This window comes from Oncorhynchus kisutch, linkage group LG13 (genome assembly GCF_002021735.2).
Source record: "Oncorhynchus kisutch isolate 150728-3 linkage group LG13, Okis_V2, whole genome shotgun sequence".
Classification (NCBI taxonomy): domain Eukaryota; kingdom Metazoa; phylum Chordata; class Actinopteri; order Salmoniformes; family Salmonidae; genus Oncorhynchus; species Oncorhynchus kisutch.
Window position 1 is genome coordinate 49288364 of NC_034186.2, and position 18995 is coordinate 49307358.

Here is an 18995-nt window from a genome sequence, read left to right on the forward strand (position 1 = left end):
TCTCATTCCTGTTGCAGATGATGAGGAAGAGGGGTATCAGGGCATGCATCAGGGGCAGGTAAGTCAGGGGGAGGTATGTTAGCCTCATGTTCTGGCTGCAAGTCATCTGGTGAGGTAGTGTTGCCTGATAGGTAGGTCTCCAGTGCAACTGTTCTCTTTAAAGTCTGTCTTCTATTCCGTTGGTTGCATTTCCATTGCCTTCTCTTGCTTCTTTGTTTTCGCTTTGTAAGATCAGAGATAGATTTCACTTCTCTCTTCTCTTTTTTCTTCCAGTATCTCTCCCTGTCTATATGCAGATGTATTGTTATTTGGTTTCTATGTCTGTGACCTCTGTGCTGTTTTATAGTGGGGCAAAAAAGTATTTAGTCAGCCACCAATTTTGCAAGTTCTCCCACTTAAAAAGATGAGAGGCCTGTAATTTTCATCATGGGTACACTTCAACTATGACAGACAAAATTAGAGAAAAAAAATCCAGATAATCACATTGTAGGATTTTTTATGAATTTATTTGCAAATTATCTTTTTAAGTGGGAGAACTTGCACAATTGGTGGCTGACTAAATACTTTTTTGCCCCACTGTATGTGGCATCTTTTAAAAGCAAAGAAAAATACTACTTAAGTTTTCAACTTGTGCACATCTTGGAGCATTTTCGAGATTAAATTCATTTAAAGCATGATTAAATAAGCCTAAAATAAATGTTAAAAAGTACAAAGTAATAACATAATATATTTTTGTCATTTCTGCTACGTTCGGTCATTTTCACCACAGTTAAGTTTGTGTTGGAAATGACTGTAATGGAAATGACACTTCTACAGTTTTTGGAGAAAAATTACAGGTTAGCATGTTTTGGCTAGTATTGCAGCTGGCATATTATTTACACTAAATACATCAAATGATTCTACCACAAAGTAAAGAAATTATCACCTGTTTGGAAATTACTGACAATAAATATGTTCTCTACTCAAGTAATATTTACCTAGATTTAGCTTCAATTTCTGGACATCATATCTGGAACAACTGTCCGCTGCAGCCATGTGCTTCAGTGTCTGTAATATGTTTCCATGGTAACTAAGTTAACATTCTCTTGACAAAACTTTATTAATGAGGAATTTTCCCTCAGTGGTGGAAATGACACCACTACCAAAGGATAGGTATATTTTGTGGGGCAGGTGAGAGACTGGTTAGCAGAGCTCAACAACAAAAAATATCCCCATAAATATTGATATAGATTTGATTTGATGTACTTTTTCTCTAGGAGATAACATTATATAATGTGCAATTATTAATGTTTTCTCATAGAAAAACATACTAGAAGCTCAAAAGGGACAAGGACAAAACAGTGAATAAAATGGTATAAAATGCATCTGAAAAGTAGCTAAAATACTTGATAGAGAGGTGTTAAAGAAATCTGGGGTGATTGTAGTGTGAACTTAACATATATATTTTTTAATAAAATCCACCAAATTTACCCTGAGGACATAGAAGTGATCGTAGTTGCAGAATCACCCAGCTACTCCGTAAGCTAGCTTGAGAAAAATGTAACTCCAAGAAATGTGGTTTATTACTTTCTGAGGTAATTTGGTTATCCTGTCTTGATTGTAGATGTTCCATTTTGCTATCTTACAAAGTTAAAGCGATCTCTTTGAGTTTAGTCAGTGAATCAGGCCGTCCCAATGGTAACCTGAAATTCTTTCAGCCGTACATGCCTTCAAACTAAGGAAACTCCCTTAGGTAAGGGAAAATGATCCCTTAAGGTAAACTCTTAAGGGAAACACTTTAGATGTTCTATACAACCAGGCCCTGTGTCACGCCCTGGTCTTAGTATTTTGTGTTTATATATTTATTTGGTCAGACCAGGGTGTGACATGGGGTTATTTTGTGTTGTGTTGTGGTATTGGGGGTTTTAGTAGGTATTGGGATTGTGGCTGAGTAGGGGTGTCTAGCATAGTCTATGGCTGCCTGAGGTTCTCAATCAGAGTCAGGTGATTCTCGTTGTCTCTGATTGGGAACCATATTTAGGTAGCCTGGGTTTCACTGTGTGTTTGTGGGTGATTGTTCCTGTCTTAGTGTTTTGTATTTCACCAGATAGGCTGTATAGGTTTTCACGTTCCGTTTGTTGTTTTGTATTTCGTGTTTATTCGTTCATTAAACATGAATCTAACTAACCACGCTGCATTTTGGTCCGACTCTCCTTCGACGGAAGAAAGCCGTAACACCCTGATACACTTAATAGTTAATCAAAGAGATAGATTAGATGGCGTCATCTCAATCAAATATTACTAACCAAACAAACATGGTTAAGGAGGAGGGGATACTATAATAAAATGGTGTTGGGTCTGTAACTTATCACCCTCATGGAGAAAAGCACCCTAGCTAATTATAACACACAAAGTAAGATCAACTAATAAATGCATAATTCTAGCATTGCCTTCAATTATTAATAAGATACTAATGAGATAGACCTATATAAGCAATATAACAGTGTAGATGTACAAATTATGGCAATGGCATATATGATATGATAAGCGGTTAAGGGGCAAGCCGTAATTTTGATTAAGACATGAGCGAGCTGAGACGGATGTAGCCTATATGCTGTCTATTTGTTCAGCATTTTTTTTAATTTACAGAGCGACATAAACATGGGCCTTTCTTACAGTATTCTCCTTGTACATCAAGTCAGAACCGTATAATAAATAACTTGGGCACATAAGCGGACAATGAAATATTCAACAATATTAAATGTAATGATCATTACATTTCTATAAAACAGGCTATAGGACACATGTGCACTACCAAGTCCGAACAGTAGACTACATGCTACAATTCTGCCAAGCACATACCTATTGTCCTCCTTTTGTTGGTTGTGAAGTTCGTCTCTATGCAGTGTGTATTTGAGCCACAACGTTTGTTTTCCCCAGTGATCAGAGTTTTACAGCATTGTCTACTGTATATGTGATGCACAATTCTCATGTTTTGAAACCCTTTCAGACAGATGTTTTAAATCCTTAAACCCAGACTTGGACCACACACCCTCTCAACTGAATAACAGGCGAAATGGTGATTGCTTTGAGATGCTTGCAGTTAGCCACTGCTTCCTTCCAAATCACTCATTGTTGAACTTGCGATTTCAGACTTGTTGTCCAATGGCCGATGAGCACCAATACATTTTATCTCTGATTTCTCTTTATATGACAAGGATTGAAAAGGATTTGCCAGTAGATTGTCAACTTGATTCATTAGCTTGCTAGCTAAGATTTTGAAAGTATGAAAAATGTTGAAAGTACTGTAGATATAATGTCATGTCATTCTATCTGTGGCCAATGACCTTGTGCCTTCTTGGATGGGCACTTGTAACCAAAGGGGCTAAAATGTTCGAGCTCTAATCTTAGACTTGGGGGTGACGTACTGCCCCATGAGTGATAGAAAACTTAGCCAATCATGACAGAAAACTGAGCCAATCAGGCGCAACGCTCTGTATTTTCTGCTGGCTTGCACCACCACCACCAAGCACTGAGCTAGGCTGAAACACCTGCATTTTGGAGCTGCCTTGTTTTTTGCGGCTTTATTAACTCAATGACATTTATTTTACATTGTTTGCAATCTGATATGTGACGTGTATTAATGCCAAAATAACAAGCAAACCAGGAAAAAATGTATCCCCCAAAAAATGTACCTAAAAATGTGGGGCTCAAAACAGGTGGGGGCTCTGCCCCACCTGCCCTGAATGACGGGTCACCACTGAGCCTATGGAATATTGACTGGGATTGACATCAACAGGAGTTTCATATGAAAAATGAAGTTACAAATTACTCAATTTCAGATACCACCTTTTGTGTGTAACTCTATGCCTAATGGTGCCCCCTTCCTTTGTCCTTCTCTCACAGGTGAGCAGTCTAGCTCAGTGAACGAGTCCAGTAGTCTTCTGGGGGGTTCGCCACGACGCCAGTGTGGGCGTAAGGGCTCACCCTACCACACCGGTCAGCTCCACCCTGCTGTGCGCGTGGCTGACCTTCTCCAGCACATCAACCAGATGAAAACTGCAGAGGGGTATGGCTTCAAACAGGAGTACGAGGTAGGAAGTATAGGTACAGAGGCATGGTTGTGGCTGATGTGTGTTTGGTTGGTATAATGGTGTGTTGCTGGAAAATAATGGTGTGCGAAAATACAAGTTTGTAGTCTTGTCACCGTACACTATTTAGGGGTTTAAAATGTAGAATAAGTCATCATTTAAAAGTAAAAATTGTAGACAGGAGATTATGCATTTAGTAGTCAGATTGTGTGAAGTTATCACTCACGCCCCAGTTGTTACAGATTGTAAAAATGCATGATTCAGGGTTAAAAGACACTTCTTTGACCAAGTTCACTGTGAGACTATTAAAAAATCATCATTGTCTGGAGCTCCAAATAGCCCCTCTGTCAGAGTGGCTGTCGCTGATGAAGCCCCAATCCCCAGGGGTTCTCCAGACCAGTCCATTTGTTCCCCAGCCCAGTGACCGCCAATTGTCTCAGCATCGGGGGCTCGGTGGCTTCCAACCCCTGGCTGACCTCCAGTACCACACTGAAAAAAGAAGAACCTCTGTACTCTGGTTGGAGGAGAATTCTCAACAGAGGTTTTTAGGCTTGTATAGGATGCCACCAGGTTGAAAGTGTTATTAAGTGATGCACGGCACAACGAGGGAGTCATTTTGTTAAATCATCGCCTACAGTTAAGGAGAGAAGCCTTGGAGGACTCTGTTCCAAACTTCTTTATGCATCAGGGAGTGTATGTTAAGGAGAGTCTCCCTCAGTTCCATTATCTTCCGAGGGCTCCCGAGTGGCGCAGACCCTGGTTTGATCTCGGGCTGTATCACAACCAGCCGTGATCAGGAGTGCCATAGGGCGGTGCACAATTGGCCCAGCATCGTCTGGGTTAGGGGAGGGTTTGGCCTGGGTAGGCCATCATTGTAAATAAGAATTTGTTCTTAACTGACTTGCCTAGTTAAATACAGGTCAAATAATTGGATATCTCTCGACATGCAGACTGTGGAACAGTGTCTGTACTTTACCATAGGTAGAGAGGGAAACGTTTTGTTTTGGGAGACAAGCAGAACTTAACCCACTTATTATTTCAGTACCTCTGTAAAGGCTGATTTCCATGGCTGTCTGGATGCGTCGGGCCACATTTTGGAGAGCACACAGCCATGAAACATTTCTCCCCGGTGCCATTTCTCTCCATGATTAGGAAAAAGGAAAGTAGTCAAAACCGGTGGGCTGGTTGACACAGTAATATTGCACTGGGGGAGAAAAAACACAGCGATAATTTGTAAACACTGCAGCAAAATTATTCATGTAACGGCTCAGACTGTTCTTCACTGTGTCTCGTCTTGTCTTTCATTAGAGTTTTACTCTTAATTTTTTGTGTGATCCTCAGAACCAAATAACCCTCCCTCCCTCCCTCCCTCCCTCCCTCCCTCCCTGCACCCTCCACCCCGATTAATGGGCCTAACTCTCCAAGTCTGTATTGGGGAAAAGTGGGGGGGTTGGTGTAATCATAGGCAGAGTTTGGGTGGTTACTCTCTCTGTGGGGAGCAGCAGGGTTGTAATTCCCCTACTCAGCATGCAGGCTTGGATTCACCCACAGTCCCCCCTGGGGGCTGAACAACCACAGGGGTGTGTGTGGGGGGAAACTTGGCCCCACACACTAGGGGACAGGAGTAGTTTGGTTGATGAGAGCATAAGACAGCTGGATCCTGCTGCTGGGGTTGCCCTGGAATCAGGACTGTCATAGGATGGCGATAGTGGGGCATGTTGATGAGAGGACAGGAGCGTGTTGGAACAGAGTTGTGCATGGGGCCATGACTAGGCAGGATGTATGGAATTAAACTAGAGTGCTCTGTCTGTGTGTGAACATGAAGCTAAGGCTCTTCCACATGTTCTGCATGATCAGTTAATGTGAACGGGTAGCTACTTGTCATCTATGATGCTTTTGAACTCCCTTTCAGTTCGGATGGTCTTTGAATAGCACTACACCGTCATGATGTATGCATTGGCTCACTACTTGAAAGATATTGCTCCAATTATACCCATTAATTTTCTATTTCCCCCTTACGTCGCTCAAACACAACAGACAACTGCAGATATAATGGTTTAGAAGAGACACATTGTAAATATGTTTGACTCGATGATAGTATCATTAACATATACTTCCCTACCCCTCCACAGAGCTTCTTTGATGGCTGGGACTGCACCAAAAAGAAGGACAAAACTAAAGGGAGGAATGACACGTTGATGGGATATAAGTCATCATGGACATGCCAGCCCGCTTGGGACGAATGCACTGATCACCGTAAGCAATATTGTCAATCACAAATATGTGTTATATTCTTTTACATGAAAAAATTGATATGTAGGATCTTTTGGCCAGGTCTTCCAAGTAAAATATATATTTTTACCTCAGTGGAAGAACCTGAGGTAAAGATACAGTTGAAGTCGGAAGTTTACATACACTTAGGTTGGAGTCATTAAAACTCATTTTTCAACCACTCCACAAATTTCTTGTTAACAAACTATAGTTTTGGTAAGTCGGTCAGGACATCTACTTTGTGCATGACTTTTAAACTCAGTGCCTTTGCTTGACATCATGGGAAAATCCAAATAAATTGATATATTTCATCCAATTTCCAAATGCCAAACGAAGGTACCACGTTCATCTGTACAAATAATAGTACGCAAGTATAAACACCTTGGGACCACGCAGCTGTCCCACCGCTCAGGAAGGAAGCGCGTTCTGTCTCCTAGAAATTAACGTACTTTGGTGAGAAAAGTGCAAATCAATCCCAGAACAATAGCAAAGGACCTTGTGAAGATGCTGGAGGAAACAGGTACAAAAATAGCTATATCCACAGTAAAACGAGTCCTATATCGACATAACCTGAAAGGCCTCTTAGCAAGGAAGAAGCCACTGCTCCAAAACCTCCATTAAAAAGCCATATACATATACAGTTGAAGTCTGAAGTTTACATACACCTTAGCCAAATACATTTTGACATTTTGGCATTTGCGACCAAGCTTCAACTTCCTGACTGATGTCTTGAGCTGGTGCTTCAATATATCTACATAATTTTCCTCCCTAATGAAGCTATCTATTTGGTGAAGTGCACCAGTCCCTCCTGCAGCAAAGCACCCCAACAAGATGATGCTGCCACCCCTGTGCTTTACGGCTGGGATGGTGTTCTTTGGCTTGCAAGCCTCCCCCTTTTCCTCTAAACATAATGATGGTCATTATGGCCAAACAGTTCTATTTTTGTTTCGTCAGACCAGAGGACACTTTTTCTCCAAAAAGTACGATCTTTGTCCCCATGTGCAGTTGCAAACCGTGGTCTGGCTTTTATATGGCGGTTTTGGAGCAGGCAATGAGTGAGTCGAGATCGGTCGGTAGTTACTGGGCTGCTAGCTCGTCCTTCACTTCCTCCCATAATCCGTGCTGGAACGTGTCTAATAGCGATTCCGGGTTCCAGGCACTCTCAGCTGCCAATGTGCCGAAATCCACCGTATAGTCTGCATAGTCTTGTCGAAGCTGGAGTACTTCCGGGAAGGCTCCTCTCCTGGACAATAGAGAATAAAAAACCATCTTCCCCCTCCGCCACAAACTCCTCCAGACTGAAGCATACGGTCGACTGTTGTTCCCACACAGCCATAGCCCAGGCTAGAACCCTCCTGGACATCAGTGTGATGAGGTGTTGAGCTGTTCGAGGAGGGCTGCAGCTTGCAGCTTGAACACTGCGCGAGAAACGCCCGACAGCTTCCCGAGTCTCCAGCGAAGCATTCCGGGGGAGGCAAGTGGGGTTCTCGGGAACCGGGGTGGCCACGCTGCTAACAGCCGGGTGACTGAGATGCTGGGAGGTTACTGCCGTGGTAGGCTGCCTGACATTCAACCTGTGGAATTGCTCCAGCAATGTGTTCAACTCACTGTCATGGCGTTCGGCCAAGGTCTGGAACCCTTCCGTAAGACCATGAAGCAACTCCTCGTGCCTTCCAATGGTGGCTCTTTGGGAGGAGACAGCATTGGGGAGCTGGTCCGAGTCTGCTGGGTCCATCATGGACAGTTTTGTACTGTCAAGGCTCAGGAGAAGACCCAGATGCAGACAGTTTCAAAGTAACAAAAGTTGATTACAAAACAGGGGGGGGGAGGCAAACAACAGGTTAAAGGCAGGCAGAGGTCAGCAATCCAGAGCAGAGTTGAAAAGGTACAGAACGGCAGGCAGGCTCAGGGTCAGGGCAGGCAGAATAGTCAAAACCAGGAGAACTAGAGAAAGGAGAAAAACTATGGTAGGCTAGATGAAACAAAGTGAACTGCAACAGACAAACAGAGAACACAGGTATAAATACACTGGAGATAATGGGGAAGATGGGTGACACTTGGAGGGGTGTGACAATAATCCATAGATTAGGGCCTAATTTTTTTATTTCAATTGACTGATTTCCTTAGTTTTGGTCGCATGTTGAAATGAGCTGAATAAAATATGGCTAAACCTTTTTCCACACGCACAAAAAGCTTATTTCTCTCAAATGTTGTGCAGAAATTTGTTTACATCCCTATTAGTGAGGTGTAACATATCAAGAATCTGATTAAACAGCATGATCATTACACAGGTGCACCATGTGCTGGGAACAATAAAAGGCCACTCTAAATGTGCAGTTTTGTCACACAACACAATGCCACAGATGTCTCAAGTTTTGAGGGAGCATGCAATTGGCATGCTGACTGCAGGAATATCCACCAGAGCTGTTGCCAGAGAATTTAATGTTAATTTCTCTACTGTTAGCCGCCTCCAACTTCGTTTTAGAGAATTTGGCAGTAGGTCCAACCGGCCTCTCAACCGCAGAGCATGTGTAACCACGCCAGCCCAGGTCCTCCACATCCTGCTTCTTCACTTGCGTGATCGTCTGAGACCAGCCACCCTGATGAAACTGGGTTTGCACCACCAACAACTTTCAGCACAAATGGTCAGAAATCTTCTCAGGGAAGCTCATCTGCGTGTTCTTCGTCCTCACCAGGGTCTTGACCTGACTGCAGTTTGGCGTTGTAACCGACTTCAGTGGGCAAATGCTCACCTTCGATGGCCACTGGCACGCTGGAGAAGTGAGCTCTTCCCAGATGAATCCTGGTTTCAATTCTACCGGGAAGATGGCAGACAGCGTGTGCCTCATGGAGGTGGTGGGGTTAGGGTATGGGCATGCATAAACAGATGTCCTAACCGACTTGCCAAAATTACAGTTTGATAACAAGAAATCTGTGGAGTGGTTGAAAAACTAGTTTTAATGACTCCAACCTAAGGTTATGTAAACTTCTGACTTTGACTGTATGTTATAGTGTGGACCCTATATAAATAATTACATTGAATATGTATTGTACTTACCAGCATTATAGTATGATTGCTATTCATGTGTGCATGGTTATTATTGGCATTGACCGTGACCTTTCCCCTTGGATGATGTCGTCACCCCGTCGGATCTGTACAATGCGACTCTACCACATGTTGAGTGGGCTGTATTGTTTGGCTGTGTTTGTACATGGCTGTACACATTTGATTTCTTAGGGTGAAAGTAATATTGAAATGCGTGTGGGAATTCCTTGTCAGGTTACTACATCTTTTTGGCGACGGGGATAAAACTTTATCAGCATGTACAGGGCGATGTGCTAGCTAGCTAAGAAACAGTGGAGGTAGTCACTTAGCTAGCTAGCTAGCTAGCTAGCTCAATGAGCGACAGAGAGCAGCCGCCACTGGAGGGAAACATCGATGGTGACAATCAGTAGCAAGTGAAAATAGCTAATGAGGGTCAAGGACAAGTTGGCATTATAATGTCAATGTTTGGGACTATCACTAAGTTTATGGAAGAGAACGAGGTCTGAACAGAATATGTGGAAAGGTTGGGACACTTTTTCTTGGCAAATAGAATTACAGATGAGGCTTGAGTGTGTGTGGGGCTAAAAGCTAATGAGGAATTTGGCTACACAACGGAGACCGGGAGAAATTTTCAGAAAACTGCCATTTTCCGGTCAGTCTGTTGCTAACTTAGCAAGTCCACATTCCAAGCACAGAGTGTGACATACAGTACCTAGGTCATAAGATCAGAGCGCAGGGTCTGTATCCTGTGGAGGACATAGTCAGGGCAATCAAGGATGCTCCAAAACCCAAGAACATGTCTGAGCTCAGGTTGTTCCTGGGCATGGTGAACTACTGTGGTACGTTTCTCCCTGTCAACAGTGTTGGCTCCACTTTATCAGCTGCTCCACAAAGACTGTAAATGGAATTGGGGGCCAGCACAAGAGAAAGCTTTCATGGAAGTGAAATCACTACTAGAAGCTGCACTACTGCTGGTTAATTTTGACCAAGACAGAGATCATCTTGTCATGTAACGCCTCGCCCTATGGCATTGGGGCAGTACTCCACCATTAGATGGAGGACAGGTCAGAGAACCCATTGGATTTTCATCAGGCACACTGACGAGTACTGAGAAGGGTTATTCATAGTTAGACAAGGAAGGTCTGGCCATAGTCTTTGCTGTGAACCGCTTTCATCAGTACCTCTATGGTCATAATTTCACCATATGCACTGACCAAAAACCACTGATTAGTCATTTTAGCGCATCAAGATGCATTCCTCCAATGGCTTCAGCAAGGGTACAGCGCTGGGCCCTAACACTGTCAGCTTACGAGTACACTATCATGTACAGAGCAGGGAAGGATATTTCAAATGCAGACGCGGTCAGCCGTCTCCCATTACCAGAGATTAACTGTGGTGCCTCCCGAGACAATTTTCCTGATGTTGAGATTGTCAAACTCACCTGTGAATGCCAAACAGATCAAACAGTGGACAGACCGGGATCCTATCTTGGCCCTATCCTGGCCCAAGTGAAAAGATTCCTTATTCAGGGTTGCCCTCCTGTCATAGAGGATGGTGGACTGAGACCTTATGCAAACACAAAACTGAGCTGGGCCCAGAGTGGTTGTTCCACCCCCCAGCCATTTGCAAGTCATGGATGAGGTCCATGAGGCTCACACAGGGTTCTACCAGATGAAAGGTTTAGCCAGCTCTTACATCTGGTGGTCTAACATGGATCAGGACGTAGAAAACAAAGTGAAGTCATGTTCTGAGTTCCAGATCAACCAGAAGATGGCGCAACCCGCAACCCAAAAATCTGTAGGAGTGGCCTGACCACCCAAGGTCCAGGCTACGCATAGACTTTGCAGACCCTTTCATGGGCCACATGTTCCTTGTCATGGTGGACGCGCGCTCCAAGTGGCTGTAGGCTCACATCATGCGCAACATCACAGCGGCCACAACCATCGAAAAGCTTTGGCAGGTGTTTTCAATTCATGCTTTACTCTCTTGTGTTCAACAAGAGTCAGACACAACCTTTACCTGTGACTTGTTCCGAAAATTCATGCGGAGAAACGGGATTCGCCATGTCCGCAACGCTCCGTTTCACCCGGCCTCAAAAGGCTTAGCGGAGCGGGCTGTGCAGACACTGAAAGAGGGGCTCAAAAGGATGACTGGGGGAACCATCACAACTAAGCTCTCACGGTTCTTGTTCCAGTACTGCATCACGCCACAAACAACCACAGGACATGCTCCAGCTGAGATGTTGATGGGCAGAAAGCCAATAGCTCACCTATACAAAGCACAAGTGGAATGAAAGCAGGAGAAACTTACAGCAAGACATGACCACAACGCGATGGAAAGACAGTTAAAATCCAAGAAACTGTCTACATCCAAGCGCTGGTTGCCAGGTATCATTCTGAGTCAGAGTGGTCCAGTCTTCTTGTTGTCAAACTGACTGATGGTCGAGTCATGTGTGGACACCAGGACCACATCCGCCTGCGCTATGACAAAGAAATACCATATTTTCAGACGGAACAGTTGCGGGTGGAATTATACAAGTTAAAACCTCCTGAAAGACTAAGTCATTGAGACTGAGAGACTTGTTGTGTTAGTGTTTGTTTGGAACAGCAGATCTAGTTGAAAAGAAAGAAGGACCATCATATACACTACCTTTCAAAAGTTTGGGGTCACTTAAAAATGCCCTTGTTTTTGAAAGAAAAGCTAAAAAAAATTGTCCATTAAAATAACATCAAATTGATCAGAACTACAGTGTAGACATTGTTAATGTTTTATATGACTGTTGTAGCTGGAAACGGCAGTTTTTTTATGGAATATCTATATAGGCGTACATTGGCCCATTATCAGCAACCATCACTCCTGTGTTCCAATGGGACGTTGTGTTAGCTAATCCAAGTTTATCATTTTAAAAGGCTAATTGATCATTAGAAAACCCTCTTGCAATTATGTTAGTACAGCTGAAAACTGTTGTTCTGATGAAAGAAGCAATAAAACTGGCCTTATTTAGGGTAGGTGAGTATCTGGAGCATCAGGTCTGTGCCCAAACAATTTGAGCTTCTACTTTTCAAAAGCCACCTTTCCAGAAACAAGTCTCTCACCGTTGCCGCTTGCTATAGACCACCTTCTGCCCCCAGCTGTGCCATGGACAACATATGCGAATTGATTGCCCCCCATCTATCTTCAGAGCTCGTGCTGTTAGGTGACCTAAACTGGGACATGCTTAACACCCCGGTCATCCTACAATCTAAGCTTGATGCCCTCAATCTCACACAAATTATCAATGAACCTACCAGGTACAACACCAAATCTGTAAACACAGGCACCCTTATAGATATCATCCTAACCAACCTGACCTCCAAATATACCTCTGCTGTCTTCATCTCAGCGATCACTGCCTCTGTGCTTGCATTCGCAATGGGTCTGTGGTCAAACGACCACCCCTAATCACTGTCAAACGCTCCAAAAAAGCACTTCAGCGAGCAGGCCTTTCTAATCAACCTGGCTCGGGTATCCTGGAAGGATATTGACCTCATTCCGCCAGTAGAAGAAGCCTGGTTATTCTTTAAAAGTGTTTTCCTCACAATCTGAAATAAGCATGCCCCATTCAAAACATTTTGAACCAGGAACAGATACAGCCCGTGGTTCACTCCAGACCTGACTGCCATTGACCAGCACAAAAACATCCTGTGGCATATGGCATTAGCGTCAAATGGCCCCCGCGATATATAACTTTTCAGGGAAGTTAGAAACTAATATACACAGGCAGTTAGTAAAGCTAAGGCTAGCGTTTTCAAACAGAAATTTGGAGCCTCTCTTTCTAAAATTTTCCGCCGAAATTGTTGTAACCCTTATTATTAGCCTGTTCAACCTCTCTTTCATATCGTCTGAGATCCCCAAAGATTAGAAAGCTGCCGCGGTCATCCCCCTCTTCAAAGTGTGAGACACTCTAGACCCAAACTGCTACTACAGACCAAAGTCTATCCTACCCTGCCTTTCTAAGGTCTTCGAAAGCTAAGGTAACAAACAGATCACCGACCATTTTGAATCCCACCGTACCTTCTCCGCTATGCAATCTGGTTTCTGAGCTGGTCATGGGGGCACCTCAGCCACGCTCAAGGTCCTAAACAATATCATAACCGCCATCGATAAGAGACAATACTGTGCCGCCGTATTCATCGAACTGGCCCAGGCTTTTGACTCTGTCAATCACTGCATTCTTATCGGCATACTCAACAGCCTTGGTTTCTCAAATGACTGCCTTGCCTGGTTCACCAACTACTTCTCAGACAGAGTTCAGTGTGTCAAATCGGAGGGCCTCTGGCAGTCTCTATGGGGGTGCCACAGGGTTAAATTCTCGGGCCGACTCTTTTCTCTGTGTACATCAATGATGTCGCTACTGCTGCTGGTGATTCTCTGATCCACCTCTACGCAGACGACACCATTCTAATACTTCTGGCCCTACTTTGGACACTGTGTTAACTAACCTCCAGACGAGCTTCAATGCCATACAACTCTCCTTCCGTGGCCTCCAACTCTTTTAAATGCAAGAAAAACTAAATGCATGCTCTTCAACCGATCGCTGCCCTCACCTACCTGCCCGTCCAGCATCACTACTATGGACGGTTCTGACTTAGAATATGTGGACAACTACAAATACCTAGGGGTCTGGTTAGACTGTAAACTCTCCTTCCAGACTCACATTAAGCATCTCCAATCCAAAATTAAATCTATAATGGGCTTCCTATTTCGCAACAAAGCATCCTTGTAAAACTGATGCAGTCTATCACAGTGCCATCCGTTTTGTCACCAAAGCCCCATATACTACCCACCACTGCGATCTGTATACTATCGGTGGCTGGACCTCGCTTCATATTCATCACCAAACCCACTGGCTCCAGGTCATCTAAGTCTTTGCTAGGTAAAGCCCCGCCTTATCTCAGCTCACTGGTCACCACAGCAGCACCCACCCGTAGCACGCGCTCCAGCAGGTATAGTTCACTGGTCACCCCCAAAGCCAATTCTTTCCTTGGCCGCCTATCCTTCCAGTTCTCTGCTGCCAATGACTGGAACGAATTGCAAAAATCACTGAAGCTGGAGACCCATATCTCCCTCACTAACTTTAAGCACCAGCTGTCAGAGCAGCTCACAGATCACTGCACCTGTACATAGCCCTTCTGTATATAACCCATACTGGTTTTTTTTGCTGTTTTTTTATCCTTTGCTCCCCAGTATCTCTACTTGCACATTCATCTTCTGCACATATATCACTTCAGTGTTTAATTGCTAAATTGTATTTATTTCACCACTATGGCCTATTTATTGCCTTACCTCCCTTACCTAATTTGCATACACTGTATATATACTTTTTTTCCTCTATTGTGTTATTGACTGTATGTTTGTTTTTTCCATGTGTAACTCTGTGTTGTTGTTTGTGTCACACTGCTTTGCTTTATCATGGCCAGGTCGCAGTTGTAAATGGCAACTTGTTCTCAACCAGCCTACCTGGTTAAATAAAGGTTACATTTTAAATGTACAAACGGTATAAATATAGCCAAACAATACAGCCCACTCAACATGTGGTATAGTCGCATTGTACAGATCCAATTCAGGGTGATGACATCTTCCAAGGGGAAAGGTTACGGTCAATAATAACCATGCACACATGAATAGCAATCATACTATACTGCAGATAAGTACAATTCATATTTAATGTAATTATGTATATAGTGTCCACACTATAACACATCTCCCACCTTAATTTCCAAGGACAAGTACATAAAACACCAGTCTCAACATCAACAGTGAGCAACATCAACAGTGAGAGGCGACTCTGGGATGCTGGCTTTCTAGGCAGAGCTCCTCTGTCCAGTGTCTATGTTCTTTTGCCCATCTAAATCTTTTCTTTTTATTGGCCAGTCTGAGATATGTATTTTTCTTTGTAACTCTGCCTAGAAAGCCAGCATCCCAGAGTCGCCTCTTCACTGTTGACGTTGAGACTGGTGTTATACGGGTACTATTTAATGAAGCTGCCAGATGAGGACTAGTGAGGCGTCTGTTTCTCAAACTAGACAATCTAATGTACATGTCCTCTTGCTCAGTTGTACACTGGGGCCTCTCATGGTTAGAGACAGTTTGCAATGTTCTGTGAAGGGAGTAGTACACAGCGTTGTACGAGATCGTATTTTTTAAAATGTTTTATATTTCACCTTTATTTAACTAGGCAAGTCAGTGAAGAACAAATTCTTATTTAGAGACCTGGATGGGCCAATTGTGCGCAGCCCTATGGGACTCCCAATCACAGCCCGAATATGATACAGCCTGGATGTGAACCAAGGACTGTAGTGACGCCTCTTGCACTGAGATGCAGTGCCTTAGACCGCCGCGCCACCCGGGAGCCAGTTTGGTACATGGCTGTACACCTTTTATTTCTTAGGTTGAAAGTAAAGGAAAGTTATATTGAAATGCGTGTAGGCATTCCTTGTCAAGTTACTACAGTAAATGTGTTATTTTATGTACAGATTTTTTTTATAAAATGTTAAAAAAAACAAGAAAGGTGTTATTTAATTGAGTTGTATGTGGTGTGGATGTACTGTAATGCAATTGGAAACACGGCTGATATGTGATTCATATGTTTCCATTCCAGACAACCGCCACAGAGTCAAGCTCCACCCACTCCTGGGAGACCCCAACTCCGACTACATCAACGCCAACTACATAGACGTAAGTTTCAGCTCTCCTTCCTTTCTGCTCAGAATCCTGTCCAATCACAGTGTTATACTGGGAAACACACCAAGTCATTCCATATCCCTTTCTGAAAAACCACAGTCCATTTCACAATATTTTGTGTCGCCCTAAGCAATCCGGTTCCCCAGATTTACCTGTGAGAGCTTATTCCTATTCCTGGAAACACCAGGCTCACCCCACCATCCACCCAACCCCCATCCAATCACAAACCTTCCTCTTGGCATTTGGCCAGATGCCATGTCTGTTTGGTGACTACCTCTACAACCCCTTATCCAACGCTATTAATAGACAATACATTCATTTCATAATACCAAGTCCTGGCGGTAAAGCCCTTTGTAAAACCCCCCAATCCCTCTGAATTGAATAGACTGGATTGATGTTGTTCAATCCCTGGATGGACGGGGAGCATCTCTGAGACATGATCTCTTTGGCTGCTCACCTTTACTTCATTATACTTCTTGTTTCCATCTGCATCAACTAGAATGTGTTTCCCGTAGAGCAACATGCATCATCAATTTGTTGGACTGTACAGTCATGAAGGCATGTTATTCCATCATAAGAGGCAAACTTGTCTAAAACGCCTCGTCGGAAAGGTGAAAGCATTCCTTTTACATCGTTAAGCCGGGAGAGATATAGAGAGAGGGGACTTGTGGAGGAGAAATGCTTTTAGGGGACTTCATTAGCATAGAGAGGGTACTTGAGAGGGCACTAAAATGGGTCCGTCCTATTTTGACTCCTGCCATTGTGAGGGTGCCAATTAGAGTGTCAGGGCACAGGGAGACCAGGCATCATTAGAGACCTGCCACTTAATGCTTGGGTGCTGCTCGCTGTATGGCCAAGTTGGCCCCCTGACAAGGCCTGGCACTGAATGATGAATAAATACATTGCCACAGGGGAGTACTTGTGGAGAGCGCATTACTATTTCACCAAAGGTTACATGGAAAAGTTTATCCTCTCTCTGAAATGTGTTTTCTGTTTGTTAAAGCAGAGGTTGACGAAGTGCGAGCTCTCAGATAGTTTTTCTCTTTAGCATTTGATTTGATCTCTTTGTCACTCATCGCCTGGCTGTGTGCCTGTATGTGTGGCTGTGTGTGTGTGGGTATACAGTATTGTGCTGTATGTATATGCATGCTTGGCAGCTGCCTGTGTTTGTCATGTGTTGTAGTACATACAGGGCAGTATTTTCCATCATCAAACTCAGCAAGTGAACCCTGCTGAATGCTATATGACAGCGTCTAATTTGTTAAATAGGGAGACAGTCCAAAGCAATACACACACATGGCAGCACGTGCATGAACGAATATGCATGCACGCACGCTCACACACGCACACACAAAACACACACTCAGCCTCACACACACATACTGTATGTAAACAAGCACACCTCTCTATACAGGTTCTCCTCCTTTCTGCAACCTTTATCTCCTTAGATTTCTCAATCTTCTTTCATTAACTAGCTTCTATCTCTTCTCTCTTTTTTTTCTACTACCTTCCCCACCTTCTTGACTTTGGACCCTGTAGATTCGGATTAACAGGGAAGTAAGTAATTCACTGCTCTTTCTATTGTCTACCATCCCTTTATTTTCCCTCTTTCCCATGCAGCACATCCCTCTTTCAAAATTCAAACCCTTCAGTCTAGTGTTTGGGAGCCTGCATTCAGAGTTGGCACAAAGCAAGCTGCTCCGAGGTGTCACAATGTTCAGATTGCAGCAGAGTGAAGAAACTCTGAGGGTTGCCATCTCTTTTCCTTTTATCTGCCATTGAATCTTAGATGTTTGTCTATTTCCACCTGAGCCATGTCCAAGCTTCAAGCCAGTAGCTCATCTTACAGTAGAATAACAAGAGCACCATTGTACTCTGGCAATACAGTTGAAAGAGGTATTGTGAATAGGCATCCTTTTCTCGACCAAACCTAAATCAAAGATAACCGCTAAGTAAAGAGGAATGCACGTTTGAAGGCGTTCCTATATCTGCGGAAGACGAGACTGCCTTGTGGCCCATTGTTTGTGTGACCTGTAAGCATATAGAGCTGTGTCATTTTCCCCATACCCACTGGCATGCCTTGTCATCTCCAGCATGTGACAAGTGTCCCTATGTAGTTATATTACTTGTGCTTGCATGAAGTCAAATCTCAGGAGGTTACGGTTACCACCATGACCGGTTGAGGTGGTGCGTGGATGCCGTGGGCATGCTGAAAGCGCTGTCTGAGGCACAGATGGCTTACTAAGCATGTCACCCATGTTCTCTTTTTCAGGGCTACCATCGATCCAACCACTTCATAGCCACTCAGGGTGAGTATCCCGCCATGTCTGGAGTTGGGTGCTTGTGTGTGGGATTGTGTGTGTTTTTGTGTGTAAAATTGAGGTTGACCAACCTACCTTTGTGTGTGTGTGTGTGTGTGTGTGTGAGCGAGAGCCTACAGATCTCCCTCTGTCAATCATCCAGTTTCCCTTTTGTGTGTGTGCAAGCTTTTCCATGCGTGCATGTTTGGATGTGTAGATACACACCTCAGCATCAGTTAAACCCTCTCCTAGCGTATCTATCTACTCACTTATCTTTCACAAACTCACTCTCTCTCTGAGAGTGAGAGAGAGAGAGAGAAAGTGTGATAGACTGTGAGTCTGAGTGAGTAAGCTATTCTTAGTGTCTTCCTCGGCCATATGATCCGTTTCCTGTTTCACCTGTCACTTCTCATACTGAGCCACAGTTCGCTGGCACAGACCAATGAACACTGCTATGAAGCACTGTACAGCACAACTTTAATTACAGTAGGGCATTTGACCTGACCAAAAACCTCTTTGGTCCTACTTATAACCTAGCTGCATGTACCTTGATCCTGTGTCCAAGAAAAGTGACTTAGTACAGTA

The 18995-nt window shown here is 43.8% G+C and overlaps 1 protein-coding gene across 2 annotated transcripts in view; it reads left to right on the forward strand.

Annotated features, from left to right (window-relative positions):
- The window catches only part of LOC109902241 (receptor-type tyrosine-protein phosphatase U), a 326293-nt gene that overhangs the window by 261737 nt on the left and 45561 nt on the right, over positions 1-18995 (forward strand). Inside the window, exons 16-20 of one of the 2 annotated variants that reach the window (XM_020498440.2) lie at positions 3886-4073; positions 6203-6326; positions 16028-16104; positions 17650-17667; positions 18383-18419. In XM_020498440.2, the coding sequence (XP_020354029.1) occupies positions 3886-4073; positions 6203-6326; positions 16028-16104; positions 17650-17667; positions 18383-18419 (444 nt within the window). The remainder of the gene's footprint in view (positions 1-3885; positions 4074-6202; positions 6327-16027; positions 16105-17649; positions 17668-18382; positions 18420-18995) is intronic. The other variant, XM_031786469.1, reaches the window with a different exon arrangement.